At 43.0% G+C, this 27,062-nt stretch overlaps 1 protein-coding gene across 1 annotated transcript in view; it reads right to left on the bottom strand.

Annotated features, from left to right (window-relative positions):
* COG5 (component of oligomeric golgi complex 5) overlaps positions 1 to 27,062 on the bottom strand; it is a 480,035-nt gene that overhangs the window by 410,418 nt on the left and 42,555 nt on the right. The window contains exons 4-6 of the mRNA XM_040343536.1: positions 24,728 to 24,782; positions 24,575 to 24,644; positions 17,762 to 17,882 (exon numbers count right to left, since the gene is read on the bottom strand). Coding sequence (XP_040199470.1) covers positions 17,762 to 17,882; positions 24,575 to 24,644; positions 24,728 to 24,782 — 246 coding nt within the window. The remainder of the gene's footprint in view (positions 1 to 17,761; positions 17,883 to 24,574; positions 24,645 to 24,727; positions 24,783 to 27,062) is intronic.

The following is a 27,062-nucleotide window of genomic DNA, read 5'->3' on the forward strand; positions in this document are numbered from 1 at the left end:
CCTGGCAGGAAGACCAGGTGATGATGGAAGCTGCTGGGACACAAAAGAAGGGTGACAGAGCAGCACTGAAGAACACATTAAAGTAAGTGTATCATAATGTGCCAATATGCGGTGCACACTAGCACATTATGGCATAAACCACCTGATGTTTTTTGGAGAGAAGTGGCTTCTTTGCTGCCCTTCTTGACACCAGGCCATCTTCCAAAAGTCTTCACCTCACTGTGCATGCAGATGCGCTCACACCTGCCTGCTGCCATTCCTGAGCAAGCTCTGCACTGGTGGCACTCTGATCCCACAGCTGAATCCTCTTTAGGAGACGGTCCTGGCGCTTGCTGGACTTTCTTGGGCACCCTGAAGCCTTCTTGACAAATGCAGTGGATTTTTTTTTTATAGGATTAAGTTAATTTTCATGGCAAAGAGGAACTTTGCAATTAATTGCAATTCGTCTGATCACTCTTCATAACATTCTGGAGTATATGCAATTTCCCATCTCAAAAACTGAGGCAGCAAACTTTGTGAAAATTAGTATTTGTGTAATTCTCAAAACTTTTGGCCATGGCTGTACAACATGCTTATGTAAAAAAAAAAAAAAAGTACTTTGTGCGGGTGTGTCAAGGGTTTTCAAAATATTGAAAAGCTAACACGGTTCTTCTGCATCATGAAATTAGTGTTTAGCTGTCCCTTTAAAAAGGAACATTCTGAGAGCTCTTGCCCACAGCCATTTATGTTGTTGTACTCTCCTTGGTTTTGCTGAGCCACTCTGGCATTATTGTGGAATGGCTGCCAAGATTTTCACCAACTGTACACTGTCTACTATCCAGCAAGATGAATTGTCTGTGAATACTTCCTTCTAAACAATAAATACTTGCTTGCGCTAATGCATAGCATTGCTTATATTTAGCAAAATGACATATATACTTTGACCGTTATTTCTGGGAACTGTGGTGTATACATATTTGTGCGTTTGCATTTTACCTCTTTATAGGCCTGTACTTAAATCAGTGTTGCAGTTAATAATATAACAACCACTGATAGGCAGAGTTTTATTAACAGAAGTGACCCGAGGGGTCTCTTCTATCATAAATGCCTCTCCTGGCCTTTCAGCGGTAATGTTATCTGATCTGCGCATGCACAGCTCAGATCATATTTAGGGCACCCTCTGTGTCTGTGCTGTGGTGGTGTGACTTCTCTGCGCATGTGCAGGAGTGACATCACAGCTTGACCATTTAAGTGGCCAAAGCGACTGAACCTGGAAGAAAGACCGGGTTAAAATGGAAGCAGGAGGAGCGGTGACAGAGCACTGCTAGAGGGCTCAATTTTTTTTTTTTTGTTTTGTTTCAAATACCAGCAAAACAAATACCCTTGCGCACAAATGTGTTCACCACGCGATCCAAGGTTCAGAATGGATAATATCTTAGGCCTTGCTGCCCTCCAGGATAGGGTTATCTCCTAGTAGTCAAATGAGAGAATAGAAAAAAGAAGGCGCACCAGTATTGAGGCTCTGAGGAAGAAGATAATCCTTCGAAACGCATCGGCCAGCAGTGGTTTGCATGTCCTCTCTTTAGGATCTGGAGACACCATAACACTGTGTTTTTTTCCATTCTTGTGAGTAGTTTTTTTCTATTTTATATTTTAATAAATACATCAAATGATAATGCACAAGGCTGGTGGGCACTCGGCACATGCTCAGTTTAGTGTGTATTGCTAGAGAGTTCTTTTTTTTCTCTTGGGAGAGCGTATGTGATCAGCACAGGGCTGATCAGCACTGTCCAGACAGAGGGTCATGGGTCCTGCAGCCTCAAGGGATATTCAGAGTAGAATGAAAACTCCTCCTACAAGCTTTAACCAGACACTGATAGAAGGCATAAGACTGCTATATACTGCTGATGAGCCAAGGTATTTAGCAGTATACATTAACTAAAATAATTGCATGTCCATGTTCTGTGCACTGTGGGAAACCAGTGAGTGCAGGGTCCTGGGTTTAGGAACACTCTTTAATGAGAGCTTAAGAGTAGATGATGCCAACTGAACTGCAGTGTCATATTTAGACACCTTGCACATCTACAGTAACAGGAAAGTAGAGATAAGGCTATCAAAGAGGATATCAGCATGAGGTCTACGTGACTGCATATCTTACCAGACGTCCCATTGAGTTTTACACGCTTTATGTCTACAGAAATTCAGTTGTTTTTTCTTCTTTCTTTTTTTTAAGAAGTCCTCTATTCAGTTGTATGCATTCATAGGCTATGTGTTTTAAATATTGAATGGAAACTGTATTAGTTACAAGCACTTGATCAAAAACATAATTTCATGATAGTTAAATTTTAACTTAACAGCATGGAAGTCTGCAGCATTTTAATATTCCAAGGTATCCAAACAAGAGAAAATCTCAGATGACACCCTAAACCAGTGTGATCAACTTGAAAATGTAAGAGTGCCTCAAGTGTGGCCCCTGACACTCACAAAGGGCTTTAATGTGTAGGAGGTGCTTTGCAATGAGTTAGACAGTCCACACTAAATGAATGGGCTGTACTATCAATTTCAGCCCTGCTTGATGACAGCCAAAGCCCGGTACACACTTTAAATATTTAGAGAACACATGGAGGAGAGAATATTACGATTACGGATCTTATGGTGCTATCGATGTGTAAATCAGTGCAACCATCCATCCAGGGTTCCCGAAGATCATCCGTGCAAGTAAAGGCCTTGGCTGGGTTATAGCCACATGCCTGGTTTGCTTGCTATCTGGTAAGCAAGCTTTCTATATGGCGGCAATGCACTTTTGTGAATCAATCACTGTGGTGTCTACAATTAGATGAATTCATCTCGCCATTCGAAACTTTGATGCCGCGTACACACGACCGTTTTTCATGATGAGAAAAATGCGATTTTTTTTAATTGGTTGTGAAAAACGGCTGTGTGTATGCTCTCGATGAGAAAAATGGGCTAAAATTTTTTAGAACCTGCTCAATTTTTTCTCGTTGTTTTTCACGTCGTGAAAAAATGGTCGTGTGCACGCTTTTACGAGGGGGGAAAAAACGCCCATGCTCAGAAGTTATGAGATGGGGAAATTAGCTAAAGCAGCCCAAAGGGTGGTGCCAGTCTACGAGAACTTCCCCTTTATAGTGCCATCGTACGTCACTGCGCTTTGCTCAAGCATTTTTTTTCACGAACGTCTGTATGCAAGGCCCAGGCTTGAGAGGAATCACGACAAATCACTTTGAGAAAAACTTTGTTTTTTTGCAGGACATGAACAACGGTTGTGTGTACGTGGCATTAGAACAAGTTCATGTTCTTCAATCAAATAACCCAAAGTATTTTTTTGGACTTTAACTAGTGCGGCTTTCTCCTATCCATTTACGTTCATCTCACATCAAGCTGCTGCTTTACCTGGATTGTTTCATCCAAATTTTTTTATTTATTCTTTTTAATAGTGCAGTTTTTTCCCCTTTATAGCTGTCAGTTGCTGCAATAATAGCTCCAGCATTGGTGTCAGTGGCAACCCTAATGGTATTTGAACACAGATTAACTCAAAACTGAAGACAAAATGTTTTTTTTTTTTTTTTTAGCATAGAGGGGAATTAGAATACCTGTCAGTTTTTTTTTTTTGCTCTCTTTTTTTTGTTCCTGTTAGGGGGTTTCACCTCTCTGTTTGCCCCGCTGACCATTATCACCAAAAATTTAAGTGAAAGAAAATCCAAAATTGTTCGCAAACCACTAAAAAGAAGGAAATCTTCCAATGGGGACACTTATTCTGGTGACCCTGGTGGCTACCAGAGACTTCCTCCCATTTGCTTTTGTGGCTACCGGACATGAGGAAAAGTCTCTCCAAATGGGACGCAGATGGCAAAGAAATTACAGGAGGTTAGAATCCTTCCTTACACTAAATTAAATAAAAAAAAGTTTCCCTTTGTTTTGTTTTTTCCAAAGTCTTATACTATCTGGCTGGACGTTTGGGACCATGCAAAAAAGAAATCAATAAAAATGTAGCTTTGCTTGTAATTGACAATGGATCGATGGACCAGTTCCTGCTGAACCTTTCAAATTTCGATCTGTCTATCAGACAAAGTAAGTACCACATATTTTCTGTCATGAAATGATAAGCAGCTTCTGTTTAAGTGTCCTTAAATAAATAAGAAACAATTAACCCGCATGACTAATTCATCTTTAAGAATTAAACCAATAAGAAAAGCCCAACACTTTCTGTTCAATGATAGTAAGAATTTACAGTCCTAGGACCATTTACTTTCTGCTGTTACTGACCGATTCCTCTTGAAACAGTTACGACTACTATTGTTTAAATTGAGCATATACAACAAAACTAAAGGTGATATTCTGTGGAAATCAAGTGTCAAAAAGATCAATTGATCTAAGGATACAGGAAACTAAATTTATATGCACTTTCCTTGAAAATGTTGAGGTTGAACTTGTCCCTCCTACCTCCTGAGATTCCCTATTAGTCAGTAAACCTGACCATCATTACAGCAACTGATAGTTCGGGGAAGCAGGAAAGGGCCAGGCCAAGCCTTACCTCTACAAGAGAACATTGGCTATCTAGGTTTTTGGATCTTTTGATCACTTTGATAATGGTCACTCTTCAGCATCCACGGATTACCTTTTTAGTCTTCACCATTTGCTCAGACTGAACTGCACATTTTGTTACATGTGGACTTCAAAGTATTCTCTACAAGCTCCATATTGCAAAGCATGTATAAGTTATGTTAATCGTGTCTTACTGCGTGCACACAGGTACTTTTTTTGGATATAATTAAACATAAGATATATTTGTGTAAAATAAGCACATTCGGTGTATGCATGGAGCCTATGCATAATGGGGTCCATCTGTCCTGTTAGCCTTTGAAGATACTGAAGAAAAAACTAAAAACAAATACTGGACACAAATGTCATTGGATTGCAAAAATGTTTTATTCCTGAATTTAAATTGAAAAATTTTTCTTCAATATCCTAAAGCAGTGGTCTCCAAACTGCGGCCCTTTGCTTGCTTTTATCCGGCCCTTGGGGCACTATTTAAATTCACTGATACCAACAATGGGACATAGTTTCTCCTACTGACACCAACAAAGGGGCTCAATAACACCAACAAAGGGGCCCAATGACACCAACGATGGTACACAATTCCTCACAATGACACCAAGGATGGGGGACAATTCCTCACAATGACACCAACAAACGGGGCACAGTTTTTCTCAATGACACCAACAACGGGGTACAGTTTTTCTCAATGACACCAATAATGGGACCCAATGACAGGCACAATTACTCACACTGAAGCAATAGGGCATTCATTTTTCCCACTGATGTCGGGACCTTTTCGACTCCTACGGACCACTGTCTGGCCCTTGTAAGCTCTGAAGGAAAGTAAACTGGCCCTTTGGTTAGAAAGTTTGGAGACCCCTGTCTTAAAGTGATACGAAAGTCTATTTTTTTTTTTAGTTACAAAATATCGAACATGTTATACTTACCTGATCTGTGCAGTGGTTTTGCACAGTGCAGCCCGGATCCTCATCTTCTCTGGTCCAACGTCAGCACTCTTGGCTCCTCCCTCCTGTTGAATCCCCCCCATAGCATACAGCTTGATATGGGGGCACTCGAGCCAAGCCACAGCTCCCTGTGTCCATTCAGACACAAACCCGCGGCTCGGCCCCACCACCTTTTACTCCTCATTGGTGGACTGACAGCAGGGGTAGTCAATGGTGCTGCGCTAATATCTCAGCCAATGAGGAGGGGAGTCCTAGGCAGGCGAGACACTCCTACATCGCTGGATAGAGGTGGGCTCAGGTAAGTATTAGGGGGTGGCTGCTGCGCACAGAAGGCTTTTTATCTTAATGCATAGAATGAATTAAGATAAAAAAAATCTGACTTTACAACCACATTAAAGGCCAAGCTGCATGCTTTTATATAAATCATCTGACACCCAAGCACACTTTTAATATGACTTTTTTTTCCCCAGGCAGAAAAAAAACTGGTCTGCTATGCAAAGCTAAATGCTTGACATATATTCTCTTCATGTTTAAATGAGTGATCATCACTGACATGTACGATATCCCCCTTACAATACATGCATCGTGTGACATATACAATACTGCTATTCTTTACACACAAGAAATACTACATAGCACTGCAGTACAAACATGTTATACTGTACTGCACATACTTTGTTATCGAATAAATAGGTTTCCATCAGAAAATTCAAATTTCAATAAAAGATAATTAGAAAATCCACTATTTTTGCTACTATAAGAATGTTTTGTATCACTAGAGATGTCAATCTAGTAATAACAACCCCTGCATAGATCTACAGAGAGCAGCTAATGCAAATAAGAGGCTTGTGGGTGTAGAAGAATTTGATCCCACTAGCTGTCATAATGACAAGGCAGGCAGAAACGCATATGATGAAAACAGATAGGGGATGACAATGATAAAATGGAGCGCTGACCCTTTTGCTAAAGTTAACCTTGCACTGCAATGGCTAAGCAGGTATCCTCAAATTGCAATCATTTAGTACAGGTATGGGGCAAATGGATGCTCCATGTGTCTCCTTTCATATTAAGCTCGGTCACAGTTTGTCAAAGGTCTGTCAAAACCTGTTATACTAAAATAAGATATCTAAGAAGTTAAACTGTTCTCTTTCCACATCTTCCAGTTTTCTACCATAGTGAACACAAAAATACACTTACAGCCCTTTTTCTTTAAGGGTCCTTTCACACCAGCGGGCCGTTCGTCCGTTCATTACAAGTCCGTTAACGGACTTGTAATGAATCCCTATGGGAACGCGTCCGTTAGCGGATGGAGCATCCGCTAGCGTCCGCGTCAGTCGGGATCCGCTTTTCCAAACGGAAGAAACCCTATTTTTCTTCCGCTCGGCGGAACGGACCGGATGCAGACGGACAGACGGTCCGTCTGCATCCGGTCCCCCATAGGGGACAGCGGAGCAGAGACAGGGCGGTCCCTGCACTGTGTGCGGGGACCGCCCTATCCGCCGACAGCTCAGCGGGGATCCCCGCTGAGCTTTGAAGGACACACGGAGCGGACCCAGAAACGGTCCGCTCCGTGTGAAAGAGCCCTTACTTTGTTCACACCTGCAAATTTCCTGGATACAGTTTATATACTTTCTATGTATTTTGCAATTGTTTACACACGTTTTGACATGGTCTACAAAAAGGACAGTACTTTCTGCATTTTATGTGCAAACGATTACAAGAAAATGTGAGAAGAATTCATGGCCAAAACGTTTCCTTACTGTGGAAATGTGTTTAGTCAAAATGCTGCAAAAATGCTATTTGCAAGAGTTTTAACAATTCAGTGAAGGAAGAGCAGTGCCACCGATTAATTCAGTGCCGTCACCTCAACTCTCATCATATATAAAGACTGAAAAAGCCAGACTGTCACTCATAACCCATATGTCCTAGACACCTCTGCCCTTCCAGTGACACTGCCTTCGGCATATGTTAGCAGCCCAAGAAAATAATTAGAGATGGAGAGAGGAGGACTTCGCAAATATTAAACATTATACATCAGTACCTGTGCTTTTAGGTCAGCACAATTTTGGGGAAGGGCTAAATGTGTCTAACAGCTGATAGGGCACGTTATGAAAGTACAGTACCACTATGGGGAATGAAAATATTCACTTAAGGATTACAGTGTTATTATACCCTAATCTAAAAAAAAGAAAAAAGTTCTGTAGACCTCGACATTTACCTTGTTTCCATGTCCACTATTCTTTTAACCCTGTGGTTACTTTCAGTTTCTTCTATCAACATTCTCTCTTCACTTGGTCCCATTTCAGGTGGCTCTGTCATCTTATAGGGTCCCATGGATCCACCTTTTCATGCGCAACCCTTGACTTGAACTTCAGCCATGTGCTCCTACAGGTATCCTAGAAGTCTACAGCAGAAAGACATTCCCTTGTTAATCTCCCCTGGATTTTGCGCTGTTTTCTGTGGTAATATTTCTGAACAATTTTCCATTGGTTCAAATTGTTCCTTCAAGAAATGTTGTAATGCTATAGAAAGATCCTATATAAAATAACCTCTTCAATTATGGCTTCCTTTTCCTTGCGATAGTGATCAGGAATCCCTGGATGAGAGGATCATTTGCCAGACACATATCCAGAAAGTTGGGAAGAGCTGCTACATGTACTATCAAAGTGTTGCATTGAAGATTGAAGCTCCTTCCTTTAAGAACTCGAGAACCATGGGGATGACTGGTCCATCTCTTCTATTACAGAATCTTCTCCAACACAAAAATCTCTACCAGATTCTTACACAGGTAAAACTCGGAAAAATTTTAATATCGTGCAAAAGTTCATTTATTTCACTAATGCAACTTAAAGGTGAAACTAATATATGGAGATAGATGCAACGCAAGCCGTGATTTGTCATAATTGTGATGATTATGGCTTATAGTTCATGAAAACCCCAAATCCACAATCTCAGAAAATTTGAATATTGTGAAAAGGTGCAATATTCTAGGCTCAAAGTGTCCCACTCTAATCACCTAATTAAAGCGGGGGTTCACCCTATCGATGAAAACAAATTTTTTTTTTCTTTTACCTTAAAATCAGGCATTGTAGCGCGAGCTACAGTATGCCTGTCCCGAATTTTTTACCCCCGTACTCACCTTGTAGTCGTACATCGAAGATACCGGGGAATGGGCGTGCCTATGGAGACGGAGGATGATTGACGGCCGGCTCTGGCGCGTCACGCTTCTCCGGAAATAGCCGAAATAGGCTTGGCTCTTCACGACGCGTGCGCATAGCCTGTGCGCAGGCGCCGTGAAGAGCCGAGACCTACTCCGGCTGTCTTCGGGGAGAGTGACGTGCCAGAGCCGGCCGTCAATCATCCTCCCTCTCCATAGGCACGCCCATTCCCCGCGGGAGCCGAAATCTACGATGTCCGATTACAAGGTGAGTCCGGGGGTTAAAAAAATCGGGACAGGCATACTGTAGCTCGCGCTACAATGCCTGTCTCGATGGTAAAATGTGTCGGGGGGGGGGGGTGAACTACCGCTTTAAGCCATAACACCTGCAAAGGTTTCCTGAGCCTTCAAATGGTCCCTCAGTCTGGTTCAGTAGGAATCACAATCATAGGAAAGACTGCTGACCTGACATTTGTGCAGAAAACCATCATTGACACCCTCCATAAGGAGGAAAGCCTCAAAAAAGAAGTTGGATGTTCCCAAAGTGCTGTATCAAAGCACATTAATAGAAAGTTATGTGGAAGAAAAAGGTGCACAAGCAGCAGAGGTGACCTCAGCCTGGAGAGGATTGTCAGGAAAGGGCCATTCAAAAGTGTTGGGGACTTTCACAAGGAGTGGACTGAGGCTGGAGTCAGTGCATCAAGAGCCACCACACACAGACGGATCCTGAACATGGGCTTCATATGTCGTATTCTTCTTGTCAAGCCACTCCTGAACAACAACCAACATCAGAAGTGTCTTACCTGGGCTAAAGAAAAACAGACCTGGTCTGTTGCTCAGTGGTCCAAAGTCCTATTTTCTGATGAGAGCAAATTTTAAAACCAAGGACCCAGAGTATGGAGGAAGAATGGAGAGACACTCACTGCAAGATGCTTGAAGTCCAGTTTAAAGTTTTCACAGTCTGTGTTGATTTGGGGAGCCACGTCATCTGCTGGTGTTGGTCCACTGTTATTCATTAAGTCCAGGGTCAACACAGCCATCTACCAGGACTTGGCACCTGCCCACACTGCCAAAAGCACCAAAACCTGGTTCAATGACCATGGGATTACTGTGCTTGATTGGCCAGCAAACTCATCTGACCTGAACCCCATAGAGAATCTATGGAGAACAGCTGAAGGCCGCTATTGAAGCATCCTGTTCTTCCATAACACCTCAGCAGTGCCACAGGCTGATAGCTTCAATGCCACGCCACACTGGAGGCAGTAACTGCTGCAAAAGGGACCCAATACTCATTCACATAGGGGTGGCTGGGACCTGGGGGCACCCTTGTTAACCGATTGCCGACCGGCCACCGCAGTTTTACTGCGGCAGGTTGGCTCGGCTGCGCAAAATCAGGTAATATAACGTGATGTTGCTCTGCGGCCACTAGGGGCTCACCCCTGGTGTTGATGCGAAAAGCCCGGCGGGCGTGATCGCTCATGGCAGAGCGAGAACCGGGAGCTGTGTGTGTAAACACACAGCTCCCAATTCTTTCAGGGGGAGAAACTACTGATCGCTGTTCATACAAAGCACCCCCCGACTCCTCTAACTCCCTACCCGAATCTGTCCAGCTATTTCCTACTCTGTCTGCCTTTAGACAATCCCTAAAAACTGATCTCCTCAGGGAAACTTATCCTTTCTCCATCTAATAAAATGTAAATCCACTTTCTCCATTAGCACTTTGCTCACAGTGATCACTTGCCCTTCCCTTTTTGATTGTAAGCTCTTTGAATTAGGGCCCTCCTAATCCTCTTGTATTGCATTGTACCTGTACTTTGTAAAGTGTTGTGCAAACTTCTGGCGCTATATAAATCCTGAGTAATAATAATGATAATATAATTAACTATATAAAGCATTTCTAAAACCAGCACAATCAAATACACATATAAAGATCAATTAACACAACATCACAACCACAAACTTTGAATCAAATTACATTTTTTTTAAATGCATTCTACACTGTATTGTTGAACTGAATAATTGGCAAAAAGTAGACAGGTGGGATGGAAAGAAAACACTTAATAAAAAAACAGCACAACTGATCGGAGAAACTAGCCAGAGCAGATTCGTAAAAGAAACCCATCAAACAATATTTCTCATGAAAACATTGTCCCTAAACATTAAAACATACAATTCTTGCCAATCTAAAGGGTCGCTTGTGTTGAGATTATCATCTTATTCATCTATTAGAATTCCTAAATGCCTGTTTTACTGGAATTCATGAGAAATAAAAAGCAAGAACCCCACCACATGAGAATGTAAATGACCATATTGTATATGTAAAATAGGTATAATGGACAAATCATGTGAAACAAATGCTTTAAGTATATAATCTGAATCATTCTTCATGGCAAAGACAGAAATAGAATATCTTGAGTGCTGCTTTGGTATCAGATTGTGATGAAAGTGAAGCATAAAAACATGGTGAGATATGATTTAATTATGTGTTACCATTTGTGTACATATATTTTGGTCTCATTTCCATGGCAATTCATCAATGATGTAATGTGTGTCTATATATCCCAGCAGTAGAGATTAATCTGGTATTGAAACCTACCGAATTAGCAACCATTTAATAATAGTTCTAAAATACATGCATTTAATTGCAATTTTAATGAAAACTTATAAAAATACGCACAGCAACCATTTGACAATGTTACATTTTAGGTTTAACCAAATTGCTGCTGGAACAAAAGTCAGCCAGGAACTTCTCAGTCAACCAGTGAAAGCCAGTTTAAGGGCCCTTTCACACGGGCGGACGAACGGTCCGTTTTTTACAAGTCAGTTTACGGACTCACAATGCATCCCTATGGGATTGTGGACGTTAGTGGATGAGCATCCGCTAACGTCCGTAAAGATCCACTTTTTCAGACGGAAGAAAACCCTATAAGTGTGACCTCATATGTGTTTCTAACTGTAGGGGGCGGGGCTGGACTTGTGACGTCATTGATCGCGTTTCCCTATATCAGGGAACAGACGATCAATGACAGTGCCACTGTGAAGAACGGGGAAGGTGCGTTTACACACACCTTCCCTGTTCTTCAGCTCCGCAGCGCGGGCTGGGCTTAAAGGGCCACGTACAGGTACGTGGATGTGCCCAGCCGTGCCATTCTGCCGACGTATGAAGAGGTCCTTAGGTGGTTAAGCCAATATGTATTCTGCTACATATTTTTGGTAAAAAAAATATCCCAAAAAACTTATATTGGTTGTAGACCCTATAACGTTTGCACAAACCAAACTATGGGATAGATTTATGGACTTTTTATTTTTGTTTACTAGTAATGGAAGCGATCAGCTATTTTTAGCGAGACTGCCATTTTGCGGACAGATCAGACACCTAACTGACACTTGACACTTTTTGGGGACCAGTGAAAAAAAAAGCAAAAAAAAAAAGCACTGTCACTGTACCAATGACACTGGCAGGGAAGGGGTTAACAAGGTTGTAACCCCCCCCCCCCCAAAAAAAAGATGCAAGACAAAAGGCATAATAAGCTTAACTTAGAATGAAGCTCTTGCAGCGGCGCCCGCACACCGCTGACATTTTCCTGGATTGACAGCCCCTGGGCCTGCGATCGGCAAGAGCCGCAATGAAGTCACTCCACGCTGGTCACGGCACAAGGCCCCTGAAGAAATGGTATGATAGGCCATTACTTCAGTGCACATGCACCGATGACATCAGCGGCAGCATATATAGTAAATATCTCTAAAACGGTGCAAGTTTAGGAGATATTTACAGTACCTACAAGTAAGCCTTATTATAGGCTTACCTGTAGGTAAAATTAAAACAGCTCAGCGGGAGATCTCTCGTTGATCTCCGATAGGGGCGGATGACAGGTCCCTTTCTGCTCACTGAGCGGGGATGGGCTTGTCGAGCGCCGCTCAGTCCTATGGAGAGGTCGGATGAAAATGCACAGCATGTCCGTTTTCATCAGATCTCACCCGATCCGACCCGCCAGGATGGATGGCGACGTATCGCCATGTCTGATTTTAGCGGATCAGACCAGATCGGATGTCAGCGGACATGGTAACCGCTTACATCCGTCGCTCCATAGACTTACATGCAGCCCCCCTTAAGGTCAGCCGGGAAAAAAACTGACAGGCAGACCTGAACGGTCCGCCCGTGTGAAAGGGGATGAAGACTTTAATTCCTCTTTAACATCAGGGGAGATCAAAGGGTTAAATGTGCTCCCTGGCAGTGCTTTTTTATGGTGTGGGGGATGGTTTCACTGTAGGAAGATAGAGATCCGTGTTCCTGCTTAGCAGAAACACAAGATCCCTGTCTTCCTTACTAGCAGAACTTGTTTACATAGGCAGATCGCCATTCTGCCTCTCTCAGAACAATTGCCAGGTGTCCGATTACAGCGGGAGTGGGGCTCCAGTGGAGCGGGAGTGGGGCTCCAGTGGAGCGCATGCGCCCCAGAGCTGAAAAAAATTACGTACAGGCATGTGATTTAGCCTGTAAGGGCCACCCTGCAGCAGTATGAGGGGCGGATATGTACGTGGGGTGGACCTTAAAATGGAACTTCAGTAATTTTTTTTTATCTGTCCATCTATTAAATCTTCTGCCCTTGTTGTTTTAACTTTGGATAGTAAAATATTTTTTTTCTGCCAGTAAATAACTCATACAGCCCTGTTTCTTGTCTGGTAAAAAGCCTAGGCTTAGGACATCATGCACATATCTCTCTCACTGAGAGTTTGCCAGGAACGGAGAAGGGATGAGTCATAACTCTAACACTGAGGGCCAATGAAAGCTGCAGGTGTGGCTCTGTGCCTCTGTGTAAATCCAGGAAGTGAACAGGCAGCAGCTTCAGCTGCCCACAGTTAAAATGGTTACATCCAGACTCAGTGGAGGGAGATTTCTGCAGCATATTTGGCAAGTACAAAATCACAGTATATATAAAATAATATGCAACGTGGTTGGAGGGAAGCTACAGAATGGCAAACATGTTTTTAATACACATTATGTGAGCAGACTGCAGTTCCTCTTTAAGCAGATAAAGTGAGTATAAAACCCATCAATTATTTACCTTAATGCAGGGTTTCTCAACCTTTTTTCAGTCAAGACACCCTTTAAAATGTCGAGGCACCCTATACTAAAATGTAAAAGCTAAACTAATAGTTTTACATGAACGCAGCAACATCCATACATGTAGGACACCCAATGCTAGAGGCGATTTATTCCTCCAAAGCAAATACACCTTTGCACACTGCTACCGACTAGTATTCCAGGGTTTCTCTTCTCCCTTAACTTCTCTCAGCTAATGTGACCCCAGTGCTGACAGAGAGGGGTAGGCGAGGGGAAACAAGGATGCTATGCAGGCACCCAACGTCCTTCTTATCAACAAATGACATCATTGGTTGTTAGGATGCCGGAGGCTAGAAGGTTGTCATGGTGCACAATGAAAACCTGAGGCTTTGTTGAACTAAAAAGCAGGCTTAATCCACTTGAAATTTTTAGGCATTTTTGCCAAGGTACACTTGAAGAAACCTGAAGGCACCCAGGTTGAAATACACTGCCCTAATGCAGTCCTTGCATTAAGACAAAAAACATCCCTGCAGTTGTGTCCTTCCCCTCTGACACCTTAGAAGCCCTATTTTGATCCAGCGTTGTGCAAGATGGACGGACACAACCCAGCTTGGGAGCAAGTCAGCAGGTCTGCCACCATAGAAAGCGGATCCCATGGTTGCACAGAGAGAAGAGAAGGAGCCAAGAGTATCAGCAGGGAACCCCCAAAAAAGAAGATTCAGGGCCATTCTGTGAAATAACATTGCACAGAGCAGGTAAAGTATACTATTTTATTTAAAAAATAAAATAAAATAAAAGAGTAGAAGGTTATATTGTTTTAAATGGCTTTAAACTGTACTGCTACCCATACCACTGCACACAACCTATTGGGTGGTTCCTTTATTTTTGTTGGTGGGGTCTACTTGGTGCTGGATGCAGAAGCAGTGCTCAGGACACAAAGCAATTAAGGTCAGTGTGGCATGTGGCACCACTCTTGTGGAAGTGCCATTTGGTTCAAGACACATTTTCATACCTGGTACAGGCAAGAGGAGGCATGTGAGGTGAGCCATTTTCATACTAGAAGAGACCTGAGTTCTAAGATTATTAGGCCGCAATCACACTTGGTGTTTCCGGAGTGTGCGACATGAACTGTTAATAGCACCCCAAACGTGCTACAAACGCTAGGAGAATTTAGTGTTAGATATGCTGGAAGTATCAGTAACTTCAAAACCAATTCCATGTTGTTGTCTTTGGCTCTTTGCAGCTGTAGAAGTTCTCTAGGAAACCTGGCACTATTGAGGCCTGATTTCCTCATTAAATCCAGTTATAAAAGTGAAAAGATAGCCAACAAATTGTTTTTTTATAGTTTTTAGATAGAAAGGGAAAAGTTAGAGCCCCTTCCAGGTATTTATTGCTGGGCAGAGATGCCCTTTTTTTATTGCCACCAAAAAAAAAAAGTAATGTCAACAATTCTCACCAGAACAACGGAAGCACTTGTTCCTGTGATACAAGGGATTTTTCCATCACTTTCATATGTGAGGGAAAATTCTGACTATCCCCCACCTTAATAAAAAGGAAAAAAAAACACATACACTTGAAGGCAAAAAAAATAAGTTTAGTAAGCAAGGTATTCAGCCAGACCTAGGGGCTCATTGACACCACAAATTTGCTCTGAACGCATGGCCACTGGAGGAAAAGTGCTGATGAGCCGATCTCCACTCACCGTGCAGTTTATTTATTTTTTCCTTTTCTTTAGAACTTTATTTAAATGTCACAAGTTCCATTTTATTCTGTTCAATTTACTGCAGCAGCAATGTGCTTTGCACTGCAACACGTTGCATGGAGTACTTTTTTTTTCAGAAGCATACCACCGCCATGTAATTGTCAACTGACCTCATAGAACATCTGCCTTTTCTTCGCTTTGGGACTGCACTGGGCAAGGCTGCCCAGAGAAACCCAATGTAAATTGTGCGAAGGGACCCAAAAATAAAGTGTCACACTTTTTGCTGTGTAATAGTGTTGTTTAAAGGAGCATTAGTTAAAAAACAACTCAACCCTTACATATACTGTACCTAGTAAAGTGACTGGCCTCACAGTGATGAATCAAATCCTCCTACATAAATTAAACCTGTTTATCTACAGTTTTCTCTTTACTACATCTGTTAAAAGTGCTGAATTTTAAAGCTTGTTTGAGGGTTCAGAAAACAGGGGGCAGAAAGCTGAAGTAACACTCTGCAGAGCTCAGAGAGGAGAGCTCTGAGAGCTGATTGGAGGGGAGAGACACACCCCCCTTCACACAGCTCACAGCAACAGAGCTGAGGCTGTCCATCAGTTGGCGATCCCTCCCGTGTCACCATTTTTCTCTTGGCATCAGAAAAACTTGTCAGAAGGGACGAAAATAGATAGAGGAACAAAGCAGAGGAACAAAGCAGCAGAGGAACAAAGCAGCAGAGGAACAAAGCAGCAGACGGAAATGGCACTTAGTGCTCTGGATTGAGCCAAGTACAAAAATAGAGGGATATGTTTTGTTCTTATTTTAAGTCTGAGCTTTAAAACCACTTTAAAGATGTCAAATCTCATAGATGTCCATGCGATTTTCTTGTTTACTGTCCTAACTCGCTTCACAGTCACATCTCACTAACACTGTACTGTTCAACGCAGCTCGGGGGGCTAGTGCTTGGTTGAGTTCCTGAACCCATTTCCTGATAAAATAAAAAGCCCTGGATAGATTTTATATATATATATATATATATATATATATATATATATATATATATATATATATATATATATTAGGGCTGTGCGTTAAACGGGATATTAACGGCGTTAACGCAAACCCATGTTAACGCCGTCAATATTTTTATCGCGCGATTAACGCGGGAGCGCTCGGGGTGGACGTGCAGAGTGTGCAGCGGCGCGGCGCGGCTTACCTTCTCGCTGGATTCACAGGCAAGTTACTCACCTTGTCCCTGGATCCAGCGATGCCACCCCGCTGTGTGATCGGCGATGCCACCCCGCTGTGTGATCGAGCGGGTCCTCCTCGCTCGGCGGGTCCTCCTCGCTCGATTCACAGTGTCTGTGTGCCGCCGATCTCCGTTCCCTGCGACGTTACGACGCACGGGAGCGGAGAACGGCGCCAAATTCAAAAAAGTAAACAAACACAATACACACAGTATACTGTAATCTTATAGATTACAGTACTGTATGTAAAAAATACACACCCCCTTGTCCCTAGTGGTCTGCCCAGTGTCCTACATGTACTTTTATAAAATAAAAACTATTCTTCCTGCCTGAAAACTGTAGATTGTAAAAAAGTGTCCCTTTATGTCAAAAATGGTTTTAGATCAGCTAGAAAACAGCGATCATAAATTATAATCACTTGCAGAATTGTGCGATATTTGTGGGGAAATTCGTCATAAATTAGATAGATTAATCATGAGTTAACTATGACATTAATGCGATTAATCGCGATTAAAAATTTTAATCGGTTGACAGCACTAATATATATATATATATATATATATATATATTTTTTTTTAATTTAATTTTTTTTACAGATACAACCACCCCCTTGACAGCAACCATAATGCTGATTTGGCCCTGAGATGTAATTGAGTTGGACACCCCAGTCGTACGTGCATATCCAATGTGGAGATGACCAAACTGTTTCAAATGGAGAACAGTAATGATGCAAATATACCAGAGGAACCTTGAAAGCACCACATATCCACCTCAATACAGAACAAAGCAAACAATGGTTTTCATCACAAGGCAAGACACCTTATGATTTCAAGCAGGCCAGCTAGAAAAATGTCTGAATAAGTCACCCACTGTAACCTCATTTCGAATAACATTGCTGAAATGTACCGCTACGATTCACAAAAACGCAATGTGCCACTTCAGGCAAATAGCTTAGTGGACTGTAACAACAAATAGTAGGGAGACACATTTGATATTAAGCAATCTGAATGTATCTAAATTGTGCTGATGCCATAAAATAATTGTAAAAATAATCAAGAAACAAAATACAACTAATGGGGAAAAAACATGAGAACTTACCCAGCTCATTAAGACTCTGTGCAGCTTTAGTTATCTCCCTGCTTCCTCCCTGCAGCTGGCCCTGTAGCCTCTTACTAAGATACAAGATGCGAATAATCCTCCGAAGCAAATCACAAGCCGACTAAAAATAAATATGTTTTTCCATGAGTTATTAGTAATACGTTACAGGTTATATTAAAAATCCTGGAATATCATGCTAATGCCACACACAACATGGATTTACTTTAAAATATACCGTATTAAAATCGGCGTATAACACGCACTTTTTTACTCTGAAAATATAGGGTAAACCGTGCCTGCATGCTATACGCCAATATATTTTTTTTACCAACGGGGGCGGGGATTGGGCGGTCCACCCTGGGTGCCACCCATTGGAAGGGTGTCAGGCCGGCCGCTCCGCCTCTCCTGGCCCTGGGACAGTGCTTCCATACTTTATAAACTTTAGAAAACATCACTGCCAGTCCCCTATCACAAAACACTCCTCCCGTGTCACCCTCAGAACAAACAGAAGCCTGTAATACCTGAAGCAATGCTGCCCGTTCTGGCCGATCTCCTCCTCCCGCTCCGCCTCCTCCTTGAGTGTAGCTTTTGATTGGAGGAAGAGAGCGGTCATGTGACCATCAATGAAACAGCAGAGAAGAGTCACATGCCCGGGTCCGTGAGAGAGCTTTGTTCTACAATGACAGCGACACAGGGTGAGCAGTGCATAATAAAGAGGCTGGCAGCGATGTCCTCCCAACTTCAGAGTAGGCTGGAAATGCTGTCCCAGGAGACTGTGGGTCTCCTGGGAGTGCAGGGGGGGGGACTTTATAATGAAATGGGGCTGTGAACTGTGCTGTGCAGGTGGTCCGTGTGATGTGCAGAGCTGTGAAGGGGTCTGTGTGATGTGCGGGGGTCCGTGTGCTGTGCAGTGATGTGCTGTGCAGGGGTCCATGTGATGTGAGGGGGGGTCCGTGTGATGTGCGGGGGTCCATGAGCTGTGCAGTGCTGTGCGGGGGTCCGTGTCATGTGCGGGGGGGGGGTCCGTGTCATGTGCGGGGGGGGGGGGGTCCGTGTCATGTGCGGGGGGGGGGGGTCCGTGTCATGTTATTGTTATTTTGGGTGGTTAGAGAAGTTTGGGATTAGAGAACAAAAACAAACATCTATAGTCACCCAGGTGGGCGCAGCACCGATCCAATGCTGCATCTGTCCCGTCACCTTAAGACCAAATGCTGAGTGATCAAGAGCGCTGATCACTCAGTTCTCGGTCTAGGGAGCAGAGAGCCAGTGGACTGTCTGTCAACGGCTCTCTGCTCTGCAACTCCTGTACCCACTGGAGCACGGGATGTGAAGGGGGCAGGAGCCAGCTCAGCTCAGGCATCTAGGTGGACGCCGACATTAAAGTCATGACTGGCTGTGTGATGTCAGCCAACAGCGAATTTTAGCCTGCTGTCAGCTGAATGTGGGTCATAGGAGTACAAAACTAAGTGTACTCCTGTGACCCACAGGTGAAGTGAGCTTTAGTCATACTTCTCCCTTAAGAATTACATTTACATCCAAACAACACTGACAAGCAAGGAAAAATTTAACAGCATCTGAAACAATCATACTAATTTCCCCTCCAATTTTATCAGTCTAGTACGCACGTTGTTCAACATTACCAAGCCCTGATACACTCTGTTTTTGGCACTTTCCTCTATGCACACCTAGTCCTTACTTAAAGTGCCAACTATTGGCCACCACTCCTGTGAATGCTGCCTAAAGAACTCGTTCACATATGTGCTCATTATGAAGAACAGAGCAATGCCTATAGAGTTGATTGATTTGCTGCGTTTATGAATCGATAAGGATGCCTCAAGTGTCATGCTGCTTAATTGTTAACACAACACAACCTTACTGTGTAAACATCACTGTGTGGTGCCATTGTAATATTCATGGTAGGTGTTGAAGGGCAGCTATGAGGCTTTAAAAATGCTGAATAAATGCTGTGGTGTTTGATGCACAGGTGAACAAGCCTAAAGTGACGCAGATCTTCTACATTGCTTAACCACTTTCCAACCATGCCAATTCTGACATTTCTCTCATACAGTAGGTGACCGCGACATTGTGTCAATCTCGCTCCCTTTCTCGGCGAGATTAACCACCTACGAGTCCCGTCGCGGGAGCCAGCGCCGAGTCGGCTCGCCACAAGGAGAAAAGGCCGACATAGAAGCGACGGAGGTCCGACTTGGATTCCCGCCAATTCAAGCCGTGGCGTTTGGTATGAATCATGAGGGGGAACTCCACGCCAAGTTTTAAATAAAAAAAAAACGACATGGGTTCCCCCCTCAGGGGCATACCAGGCCCTTAGGTCTGGTATGGATTGTAAGGAGAACCCCTACTCTGAAAAACGGCGTGGGGGTTCCCCCACAATCCATACCAGACCCGTATCTGAGCACGCCGCCCGGCCGGTCAGGAAAGGAGTGGGGACGAGTGGGCACCCCCCCTCCTGAGCCATACCAGGCCGCATGCCGAGCGAGCGAGCCCCCCCACCCCAAAGCACCCTGTCCCCATGTTGATAAGGACAGGGCCTCTTCCCGACAACCCTGGCTGTTGGTTGTCAGTGTCTGCGGGTGGGGGGCTTATCGGAATCTGGGAGCCCCCTTTAATAAGGGGGACCCCAGATACCGGCCCCCCCACCCTAGGTGAATGAGTATGGGGTACATCGTACCCCTACCCATTCACCTGAGGAAAAGTGTCAATAAAATAAACACAACACAGGTTTTTAAAATAATTTATTAGTCAGCTCCGGGGGTCTTCTCCGCTCTCCGGTGTCTCGACGCTCCCCGGTTGATCTCCCACTCGCTCTCCGGTGCCGGCCGCCGCCATCTTCTTTGAAGCTCTCTTACTAGCGGCGGCCAGCCCGGTCTTCTTTGCCGCCTTCTTCTTCTTTTCTCTCGATATTGACTTGACGCTCCCTCCCGCTTTAATGCCGGGTGTTCGGTGTGCGGCGATTTATATAGGCCTCTTATGACGTCACAGTCCCAGCATGCTTCGTGGGTCCCGGCGCAAATTGGGACTGCGACGTCATAAGAGGCCTATATAAATCGTTGTGCACTGCACACCCGGCATTACAGCGGGAGGGAGCGTCGAGTCAACATCGGAAGAAAAGAAGAAGGCAGAAGGCGGCAAAGAAGACCGGGCTGGCCGTTGCTAGTAGAAGAGCATCAAAGAAGAGAGCGGCGGCCACCCCCAAAGAAGGCACCGGAGAGCGAGCAGGAGAAGAACCGGGGAACGGCGAGACGACACTGGAGAAGACGGAAGAAGACCCCCCCCGGAGAGCGGAGAAGACCCCCGGAGCTGACTAATACATTTTAAAAACCTGTGTTGCGTGTTTATTTTATTGACACTTTTCCTGCCGTTTTTTCGGCGTAGGGGTTCTCCTTACAATCCATACCAGACCTAAGGGCCTGGTATGTATGCCCTTAAAGGGGGGAACCCATGCCAGCTTTTGTATTTAAAACTTGGCGTGGAGTTCCCCCTCATGATTCATACCAAACGCCGCGGCTAGAATTGGCAGGAATCCAAGTCAGATCCCCGTTGCTCCTATGTCATCGCTGGAATGTGCTTTTCCTATATCAGCGAGTGCGAGATGTCGGCACTCTGTCGCCGAGAATCAGCGCGATGCCGTTGTGCTGGAAACACAATATCGCGATCACCTACTGTACATGTAAAAATCTGCATTGTTTTTACTAGAAAATGAGAACACCCAAGCATTATATATATTCTTAAAGCTGAGTTCCAGACGTTTCTGTGTTTAATAAAAGTCAGCAGCTACAAAAAGTGTAGCTGCTGACTTTTAATAAACACACTCACCTGTTCCCAGCGATGCGGCCGCCCTAAACCTCGGTCCTCTTTTGGGTGGAACTCCGTTTTAAGCAAAGACTCTTGGAAATATTTTGGTGTACGTTGCAATCTTTTATGTCACAAGATATTTGCGCAGTGGTTTTTCAAACGCAAATTTTCGAGAAAAAATATACTTTAATTAATGTTAGTGAACACTCATAAAATATGAAAGATGATGTTACGCCGAGTAAATGTAGATATCCAACATGTTAAACTTTAATATTGCAGACACCCATGGAATGGTGACAAACTACTGTAAATTTAATTATTCATAGGTGACGCCTTTACAGGTTAACAGTTTAGTTACACAGGAGGTCTGGTGCTAGAAATATTGCTCCATTTCTGACGTTCATGGCAATACCTCACATGTGAGGTGCGATCGCCATTTTGCATATGTGTGTTTGCATTTGCATGTGAGCACAAGGGGAGTTTTATTTATTTTTTAATTTTATAATTTATTTTATTTAAACAGAGAGATCCTCTCTCCTGTGTCCTCCAAAACAGCCAATCAAGCCAGTTTGCTTTTCAACAAACAAACCAAAACCGGAAGTGACTAAATCCTTGTCGTTTCCAGTTTTGGACATCACAGTACCCGAGTATTGGGAGTACACGTGGGCTGCGAGTGCACGTGTATTGTATTATTGAGTACCTGTGTATTGTTGAGTATTAATGTCAGGAAGCTTGTTGTTAGTTAATTTGGACAGGGTATAATCCCCAATCCTCATTAAATTAGTAGGTACAATGCACGATGTGTTCCTTGATCATCTGATCGACGGCGAATACTGCTGTGCAAAATGTAAGCACATTTTTTCCCTGGAAGCCCAGGTTCTGAATCTAGTGAAGCAACTGTCAGCACTGAAAAGACACTCCATACTAAAGGAGAGTAAAGCCCTGTACACACGATCGGTTTGTCTGATGAAAACAGACCGATGGACCGTTTTCATCGGACAAACCAATCGTGTGTGGGCCCCATCGGTTTGTTTTCCATCGGTGAAAAAAAAATAGAACATGTTTTAAAATTTTCCTATGGATAAAAAAAAACGATCGAAAAAAAAACAATAGTCTGTGTGGAAGTCCATCGTTCAAAAATCAACGCATGCTCAGACTCAAGTCGACGCATGCTCGGAAGCATTGAACTTCATTTTTCTCAGCATGTCGTAGTGTTTTATGTCACTGCTTTTTGGCACGGTTGGATTTTAGACTGATGGTGTGTAGGCAAGACTGATGAAAGTCAGCTTCATCGGATATCCGAGGAAAAAATCCATCGGATTAGATTCCATCAGATATCCGATCATGTGTAGAGGGCTTCAGGAACATACCCGGCAGGGGCCAGCACAGAGGAGTGAGGATACAAAAAGGTGCAGGCATTGGAAGAGGGTAGATGGGTGACCGTTAGGAAGGTTAGAGGGGAAAGTGCCAGGGAGGCCGATCCTGGGCTGGAACATTCCAATAGGTACGCTCCATTGAGCGACATTGGTGAAACCAGTCAGGGACCAACACCGTTGGAGCTGAGGGACGTCCCTAGCTGCCAGGGGAAGAACTCCTCCAGTGAGAGTGGGGGGGAAGCGAAGGGAAAGGAAAAACAGATTCTAGTGGTAGGGGACTCAATTCTTAGAAGGACAGAGAGGGCAATCTGTGACAAAAACCTGAAGTGTCGAACTGTATGCTGTCTACCGAGCACTCGGGTTCGTCACATGACAAACCTGGTGGACAGATTACTGGGTGGGCTGGAGAAAACCTGGCTGTCACGGTGCACATTGGAACCATGACAAAGTCAGAGGCAGATGGAATGTCCTAAAGAACGATTTTAGGGACTTAGGAGCTAAATTGAGGAAAAGGACCTCCAAGGTAGTATTCGCAGAAATACTACCGATAACTTGAGCCACATCTTGCCTGTATATCAAGAATAATGTGACAGAGGATATCACTAAGGGAGCTAGGGAGGAGGTGGAATCCTTCTGGATAGAGCTCCAAAGGGATGAAACCAAGGGGAAAATACCTGGAGTATGCTATAGGCCCCCTAACCTGAGGGAGGAGGGGGAGACAGATCTCCTATTACAATTTGGATTAGCAGCAAAGATGGAAAGTGTCATCATAATGGGGGATTTTAATTATCCAGACAAACTGGGCGGAAGGAACCGCGCATTCGTCTCAGGCTTGCCAGATTCTAAATGTCTTGCAGGACAATTTCATGGGTCAGATGGTAGATGCACCAACTAGAAACAAAGTGTTACTAGACCTACTGATTACCAAGAATACAGACCTGAACACGAATGTGGAAATAAGGGGCATCTACATTAACCTCTTCCAGGCGGGCATAATCTCCGAGGCAGGAAGGCATCCCCATCCCACCCACTCAAACAGCAGTAGCCAGCAAGGAGAAGGCTCCGCCTCAGGGATGTTCCTGCAGTCCTGCACAAAAGCTCCTATAACTGCTGGGAAAAGCAAGATAAGAGCAGGAGATAGAGTCCCGATGTGCAGACATATAGGCAACAATGACACAAACGGCAGTAAGGTATACCTGCAGGATTTCCAAGACGCAGCCCGGGACAAGAATATTGTGATATCGCTTACTAGAAAGCGTAACTGTCCCGTCAAATGAAAGATTGCCAGTATAGATATGTTTAAAGGCCAAGTCAGGTTTGCTTTAGGATTCCAGCTTAAACACCCAAAAACTTGTAGGTACATTCCCTAAAGAGTTTAACGGACCATTGATAAGTTCCATGGAATGGATTTCCAAGATGCATAAAAAATACTCTTTGAATGGATCCTTGTGTGCAGTAATGTTTAAGGTACCTCGTAGTTTATTATATCAGTTTACCACTAGATCTGATCATAATAGATTACTTTAATGTCTTCTAAAAGGATGTTTGATAGAGTCAAACTAAACCAATAAGCTTTATCATTATGGAAGACACATATTTTAGTTTCAAATAAATATAAACCTACCTGCAGACGTGCCAGCTGTGCAGTACGGGACACAATTTTGTTATACGGATCTACAATCTTTGCTCTTATTCTACAATGGAAACAGAGAATTTTTTACCTTAATAACCAAAATATCAATTATCAATACATTTAACACAAACATTTCATACATACCTGTCAATTGCACTTTGCAAAGCACCAATTCTAGCGTGCATCATCTGTAGAACACCTGCAAAAACAACATATGATCGTTAAATAAATGTAAGTACAATTACAGACTCCAATGAACATCACTCTTCGAGGTTTCACTTATGTTATCATGTGCAAAAGACACCTGCAAATTCTTGGCGATCACAGTGTGGGTCTTTATTAGAGATGTAGGCATACTCTTGTATCCATATTTGTAGGGACAAACTTCATAGCTTTACAAAACCCTGTGTAATCCATCACATGCACATTAAAGAGTAGCTCCAGGCTCCCCCCCAAAAAAAAAAAAAAAAAAAAAAAAAAAAATGTAAGAAACTATAAATACTGCAGCTGCTGACTTTTAATACAAGGACACTTACCGGTCCAAGGATCTGGCATTGTCCTCACCCAAGCTGATTCTTCAAACGGCTTTGGGTACCAACGCCGGCATCTTGAGGAAGGGAAACCGGCAGTGAAATCTTGTGGCTTCACAGCCACTTTCCCGCTATGCTTTGTGAATGGTTCCACAGCCTTGTGATGAGTCTCACAAGGCAGCAGGGGAAGAAAAAGGGGGCCAAACTTCTGCTTGGATCACTGCGGTAATCTGACCAGGAGTAGGAGCGGGTGCCAAATGTGGCGGGCATGAAAATAAGCGGAACTTCCCCTTTTGCGTAACGTTCTGCACAACTATTCTAGTGAGGTCCTCTAAAATCTATTAAGCCGTATTGCACTTCCACTGAATTGTACCCAGAAAGCAGGTAATCGGATCATACAGTATGTCCCTAGACAGCCTGTAATGTGTCGATTTAAGAATTAAAAGAAAATAATAAAATTAGTAAAGCCGATTTCTCTGCAAAGGAAAAAAAAGGTCCAGCACTTTGAGACACTAGCACAAAACTGAAGAGTCAGAGAGAGATTAGGTTATTAGGGGAATGGGGAATCTCCCCAAAAGCTTGCTAGTGTCCAAACACCTGAATGTATGTGCCTATAGCCTGTGGCGTATGAATATGTTGCCCATGTCCTGTACTACCAAGATAAGAATTGTAATAGGTTGTTCTAGACAAAAAAAAAATTTCCTCATAATTTTTTTTTATACATAAGCATATTGGGGGGTTTATCTTGTAAAATCAGCAACTGCTGGCCTATGGATTGGTCACTACTGGGAGAAACTAGCCAGCCATTAATTAAATTCAATCGTTCAAATATGAAATAGCAAGCATATATGTGAAAGTAACATAAAACACAATATTTCAGGGAACTGTTACACGCATGCCTTGTACACACAATAGAAATTTCTGATGGACTAAAATCTGATGAAATTTTTCGTCAGAATTCCGATCAAGCTGTCTTTCATCAGTCCCTTGCATACACACTGTCAGACAAAATTCCGACTGTACAAAACGTGGTGACGTAAAACACTACGACGAGCCGAGAAAAATTAAGTTCAATGCTTCCGAGCATGCGTCGACTTGATTCTGAGCATGAGTAGGAATCTCCCCCGACGGAGTTACACACAGACGATCGGAATTTCCCATAGGATTTTACTCCCTCAGAAAAATTTAAAACATGTTCTATTTTTTTAAGTCTGATGGAAAAAAAGCCCACACATGATAGGAATTTCTGATGAAAAAAATTCCATCAGACTGTTTTCATCAGAAATTCCTATCGTGTGTACAAGGCATAACAACTTATATGCTAAAATATAGTAGTTTCCATTTAAGATTTACAAATGCCATAATTTAAAATACCACAGTCATTTCTCTGTTAATCACCGACACAAAAACTATGGTTTCTGTAAGAATAAAACAATAATATATATTTATATTTATATATATATATATATATATATATATATATATATATATATATATATATATATATATATATATATATATATATAATTAAATGTCATACAAAATTTTAAAACATTAAACCTTCCCCCATTTAAAAAAAAAAAAAAAAAAAATGGAATCACATATAATAATCCTCAAGCAGCTCATAATATATCAATTTAGAAAGCGTCCTGGTGTTAGGTTTTGTCTATATTATGACAGATGTAGCCCCCTCGATGTTCAGTTATACAATTGTGCTCATAAGTTTACATACCCTGGCAGAATTTATGATTTCTTGGCCATTTTTCAGAGAATATGAATGATGACACAAAAACATTTTTCACGCATGGTTAGTGTTTGGCTGAAGCCATTTATTATCAATCAACATCAACTGTGTTTACTCGTTTTAAATCAAAATGACAACGGAAACTACACAAATGACCCTGAAATTCAGAAAAGTTAACCAGGGATGGCTAGCTCACATCAGTGTA

Source organism: Rana temporaria, chromosome 3, assembly GCF_905171775.1.
Source record: "Rana temporaria chromosome 3, aRanTem1.1, whole genome shotgun sequence".
Taxonomy (NCBI): Eukaryota; Metazoa; Chordata; class Amphibia; order Anura; family Ranidae; genus Rana; species Rana temporaria.